The following is a 5,657-nucleotide window of genomic DNA, read 5'->3' as shown; positions in this document are numbered from 1 at the left end:
AAAAAAAAAAAAAAAAAAAAAAAAACAGTCAGCAGACTCCCTAGGGGAGCAGGGGAGGGGGCTTTTTTGGTTTTGGCAGTACAGTACACATCATGTAAAAGTTAGCATCTATAAGCACACTGTTCAGTGACATTGAAGTCATTCATGTTGTCACACAACCATCACCACCGTTCATCTCCAGAACGTTCCTATCTTCCGAAACTGAAACTCAGCCTCCATTACACACTGACTCCCCCTTCCTCCCGCCCTCATTCCCTGGCAGCCACTTTTCCTTTCTGTCTCTGAATTTCCCTATCCAGATACCTCATGTAAGTGGAGTCAGAGTCATCCTTCTGCTGAAAACTTCAGCGTAATAAGTGTTTAAAACATCAGAAATTTTATAATGGCAGGAGATTACATATTTAGAGATTCTATTACAGATTCTTAGAAAAACTACAAGGGCCAGGCACAGTGGCTCACGCCTGTAATTCCAGCACTTTGGGAAGCCGAGGCGGGCAGATCACTTGAGTTCAGGAATTCAAGACCAGCCTGGCCAACATGGTGAACCCCATCTCTACTAAAAATACAAATAAATTAGCCAGGCATGCTAGTGCGTGCCTGTAATCCTAGCTTACTAGGGAGGCTGAGGTGGGAGGATTGCTTGAACCCGAGAGGCAGAGGTTGCAGTGAGCCAAGATCGCACCACTGCACACTCCAGCCTGGACAATAGAGCGAGACTGCATCTCAAAAGAATAAAAATAGCAAGGGCTACATTTGTTTAAATCAACAGACTTTAAATTGCATTCTAGTCAGCTTTTATTGCATTTAGTATTATAAGTTTATACAAAAGATACCCTTGCTTAGCTGGAGCTTATAGTTAAATCAGGTACTACTAAAAGGCAAAAGACAGAATGAAAAGAGGGACCATGAGCATGAGTTTCATGACTGGCTTATTCCACTCAGCATAGCGTCCTCAGGGTTCATCCGGGTTAGACCGTGTGCCAGGGAAGGGTCTCTTCCATCCCCCTGGGGCCTGGTGATCCTAGAACACCTGGCTGTCTGGACAGCGTGTAGGCAGGTCTGTGCAGTGACTCTTGGGCTCACTTCCTGCCAGCACGCTGGAGGCTGTCACTGGGTGTCTCTGTCCCTTCACCTGGGCCTTCTTGCTTCACAGGTGCACATCCTCATGGGCTCCTGTTACAAGACCAAAAAATTCCTGCTCTCCCTGGCGGAAAACAAGCTGGGTCCCTGCATGCTCCTGGCATTGAGGGGGAACCAGACCATGGTGGAGGTAAGGAGCTGGTCGAGGTCCCTGGCAGGGTGGCTGGCTCCCCATCCCTTGTCCGTGCCGATAGAGCATCTGCTGGGAGCCAGGAGCTGCTGCAGGCACGGGGGGCAGTGGGCGAGGCGTGCAGTCCCAGCTGTCCTGAGCTTAGTGGGAGCCTTGAGCCTTCAATACGCAGTGTATTTGTTTCTGTTGTGATTCAGCTGATCCATGGATCAGTGGGGTTGGGGACGCTTCTGTTCTGCTCATCTATTGCTGTGTCACAAACCACCCCTAAATGAGGGCTTTAAAACAAGATCGCTCATTTCTTTTGTGCGTGGGCATTGGGGTACCTGGGCGCAGCTACGCACTTCTCACTTGGGGCCTCATCAGTCAGATGGGGCCAGGTTGGGTTAGCCCCAAGGCTTGTCGCGTTGGCCTAAGAGGCGTCAGACAGTGAGGGCTTTGGCGGCTGCGGCTCCCCAGCCACACTCTCCACCTCGTGGCCTCCAGGTAGCCTGCCCAGCTGCCAAGAACACACACACCCAGCCCCACAGGTCACCCCTCGCCTGCTGCTGCTCCTCTCTCCCTGCACGCTCCAGAGTCCCCAGAAGCCTGAGACTCCCAGAGCAACTGTCCCAAGGGAACCAAGGCAGAAGCCATGTCACTTTTTAACTTAGCCTCCCTTGGAAGGCAGGTGGCATCACTTCTGCCACATCCTACTGCTGGCAGTGAGTCACCGCAGCCGGCCCTCAGTCAAAGGCATGGGAGCTAGACTTCACCCCTCAGTGGGAAGAGCATCGAAGAGTTGGCAGGCGCAGCAAAGCCCTGGGAGCTCCCGTGGAAATGAGAGTTCGGGGAGATGTGAGCCCTGGGGAAGAGGCAGCGGGAAGGTGGGAGCTGAGCAGGCTGTAGGGACAGCCTGGGCGGAGGCTTGCCGGAGGCCAGGGTGGCTGGAACACAGGGAGCCAAGGGGCAAGAGATCTGGGATGTGGCTGGATGTGCCTGAAGAGCCTTCTGGGTACGTAGAGGTGCTGGGAAGGAGTGTGGATTTAGTCTTGGGTATCCTGTGAGAGGGATTCGGAGGCCATGGGGGAGGGTTGAGCAGGGAGACAGGAGACAGGCAGGAGGCGCTGTGAGAAGCGTGGGCTGAGTGACCCGCTCTTTGGTGAGTGAGAAGTCCTAGAACTGAGCACCGTGGCGTGTACCTGTAGTTCCAGCAACTCGGGAGGCTGAGGTAGGAGGATCACTTGAGCCCAGGAGGTCGAAACTAGCCTGGGCAACAAAGCAAGACCTCATCTCAAAAAAAAAAAAAAAAAAAAGTCTTTGGAAAGGGAATGTCAGAGGCAGGGCTGTCAGGCGTGTTGACTCCCAGGCAGAAGAGCCACATGTGCAGTCACGAGGCCCTCTAGGAAGCTGTGTGGTAGATGGGCCCAGGGCTCCGAGCCATTCCATGAGTTTGAGCACCTACTTCGTGACAGCCACTGGGGGAGAAACTGGGGAGAGAGAAAGGTGTCTTAACTTCTGGCCTTTCCACCAGTACTCAGGGGCCTGCAAACATCCCCCAGGGGCCTGCTCCATGTGGAGACACTGCACGGTAAGCAGATGCCTGGGAGACTCCCATGTCCGTTGACATTTGAACCTGGAGAGCCTCAGTACGTGGTCACTGGTGCTACCATTGTACAGGCAGGAAGTTGGGCAGGTGATTTTCCCAGGCTTACACAGCCAGGGCTACAGAAAGGGGATAGTGGGATTGCTGGTTTTCAAAACAAGGCCCTCGGGCTGCACAGCGTGTGCTTAGCTAGGGTGGCAGGCCGGGTCCGTAATGCACCACTGCGGTTCTGGGCAGATCCTGTGCTTGATGCTGGAATACAACATCATCGACAACAACGACACCCAACTGCAGATCATCTCAACCTTGGAGAGCACAGATGTGGGGAAGCGCATGTACGAGCAGCTGTGCGACCGGCAGCGGGAGCTAAAGGAGCTGGTGAGTCCCCGGCTTCTCCGGACCACTCCCCTGCCCAGCAGGCCAGGGAGGGCCAGGGCGGGATGCGGGGCAGCTAGTACTTGGACCTGAGTGGACCTCAATCTCACTGAATTCTCCTCCAAAGCGAAGAAATTGGTATTACCACATGCCACTTTTCCGGTAATCAAAGAGAGGCAAAGCAATCCCCAGAGTCACACAGCTCATTGGGGCCTGGCCAGGACGGTGCCCACCCTCCCTCCTCCATGTCCCTTAGACCCTTCCATTTCAGTACCTGGGGGACCCAACTTCCAAATGCCAGCACTCACACCTCTTTGCTGAAGGACTCTGTATGTACACGTGCATATACTCAAACCTGTGGACACAGAAGGACAGAAGGGGCAGGAAATTCATGCCTTCTGATCTCCTGGAGCAGCCCTCAACCAATCCCTCCTGGGGAGAGTGTGTATAAATACCCCAGCTCCCTCACCCCTTTGGTGAGATATGTTTGACACATGGCTTCTCCACCATTTCTTAGAGTCCCCCAGTGGGATTTGGTGCCAGTACCCACCCAATGATAGCTGGATTGATAACACCCGTTCCATTATAGGCAGCCACAGTGTCACTTCCCCACTCTCCCACTGGTGTTTCTTGGGATCACCCTCCAGTAAACCACCTGTGCTCAAACCTCATCTCCGGGTTTGCCCCAGAGACCAAGACCACCATGTTGCCTTGTATCACCAAGAAAATAATGATGGCTCCATGAGTGTTGTTAATAGAGGTGGAAATCTAGAATGGAAACTTGGGGAAAAGAATGGTTGTAACCAGCCTGGTTTCTGTTGCAGCAAAGGAAAGGCGGGCCCACCAGGCTAACACTGCCCTCCAAGTCCACAGTGAGTTGGTTTGGTTTTCTTTGGGGCTGGATGGAGAAGGTGGGTTGGTCCTCTCTGTTGGGTAATGGCAGGTGGCGTCTGCTGCGGAGATGGGAGTTGATGGAGGGTGGGGCACAAGGACCCCCTAGTACTTAACACACCAGCTCTTCCAGGGGTAGCTGGGTTACAAGAAGAGAAGTCAAAACCAAAAAGAAAGTTAAAATGTGATACAGATTGTTGGTGATAATAGTATTGATATCCAGTTATTGATATACTAGTATTGATATACTAGGAATAATAGCAGATATACCTTGACCATTTGTGTGCCAGATGCTATTCTATTAGTTTGTTTTATCCTCACAGAAACCCTTGGAGGCTTCTGTATCTTACCATTCGCATTTTACAGTGTTTTTAAGGGTCTTATTTCCTTCTATTCTGATGCCCCCATTATATTTGACGCATGGCTTCTACTTCCTGGACCAAAAGGGCTGCTCAGGCTCCAGCCGTCTTGTCTCCATTCCAACCAGCAGGAAGGAGAACATGCCCCTTCCTCTTAAGAAACTTCCTGGAAGTTCTACTTGACATGTCTACTAACATCCCATTTTCCAGATTTAGTGTGTGGGGCCGCACACTGAATCAGCCTTCATTCCGGGCTGCCACAGGGCTGCTAACGCTCAAGGGTGGAGGGGAGTGAGGAGGTTGTCTTAAGAACCTCCCAGTGCGGTGCCCAGGCATGCGCTGGTGTCTTCGGGCATTAGAGTTGAGTGTGGCCTCGGTGTTGGCATGAGCGGCTGCCCGGGAGTGAAGCAGCCAGTCACACACCCTGATGCACAGACAGAGACACACCAACACACACACACACAAATATACACACACAGACATGCACAGACACACACATGTACAGACAGATGCATACACAGACACGCACGCAGACACACACAGATATACACACATACGGACACACTCACACAGACGCCTGTGGGAGGATCGTGGCCTTGGAACACCCCGCTGGTGACTCAGGGTGTGAGTCACAGCACTGGAGGCTTTCTCCTCCGCCTGGCAGCTGTCATCCATGGGATGTGTGGCAGCCCCTCCCTCTCTGGCCACCCCCTTGGCCCATCCCACCAAGCCATGCCCCCACCTCAGCTCCTGGGATTTGCCACCCCCCAGGAACAGCTCTCTGTAGGGCGAGGGAGAGGAGGAGGATAGGGGATAGGAGGGCTCAGGGTCTCAGGAACTCCCAGCAGTACCCTCAGGCCTCTCCCGTGTCTGCTCGCAGGACGCTGACTTGGCTCGTTTGCTGAGCTCTGGCTCCTTCGGAAACCTGGAGAACCTCAGTTTGGCCTTCACCAATGTAACCAGTGCCTGCGCCGAGCACCTCATCAAACTGCCTTCGCTCAAGCAGCTGAACCTGTGGTCCACTCAGGTATGTCCTCCCACCCTGCTGCAGGCTCCCCACACCTTCCTCCTTCACCTCTGCACCCTCCTCCCTATTCCCCTGTACCATCTTCTTTTCCCCTCAGCCTCCTTCCTGCCCCCTCAGCCTCCTCCCTGCCCCCTCACCCTCCTCCCTGCC

The 5,657-nt window shown here is 53.4% G+C and overlaps 1 protein-coding gene across 3 annotated transcripts in view; it reads left to right on the top strand.

The window, feature by feature from the left end:
• Positions 1–5,657, top strand: part of CMIP (c-Maf inducing protein) — a 267,662-nt gene that overhangs the window by 254,299 nt on the left and 7,706 nt on the right. For all 3 annotated transcript variants that reach the window (XM_032156342.2, XM_058440448.1, XM_058440449.1), the window contains 4 exons: positions 1,154–1,270; positions 3,093–3,233; positions 4,055–4,102; positions 5,361–5,507. In XM_032156342.2, coding sequence (XP_032012233.1) covers positions 1,154–1,270; positions 3,093–3,233; positions 4,055–4,102; positions 5,361–5,507 — 453 coding nt within the window. The remainder of the gene's footprint in view (positions 1–1,153; positions 1,271–3,092; positions 3,234–4,054; positions 4,103–5,360; positions 5,508–5,657) is intronic.

Source organism: Hylobates moloch, unplaced genomic scaffold (assembly GCF_009828535.3).
Source record: "Hylobates moloch isolate HMO894 unplaced genomic scaffold, HMol_V3 SCAFFOLD_6, whole genome shotgun sequence".
Taxonomy (NCBI): Eukaryota; Metazoa; Chordata; class Mammalia; order Primates; family Hylobatidae; genus Hylobates; species Hylobates moloch.
This window is presented reverse-complemented; position numbering and strand designations above follow the sequence as displayed.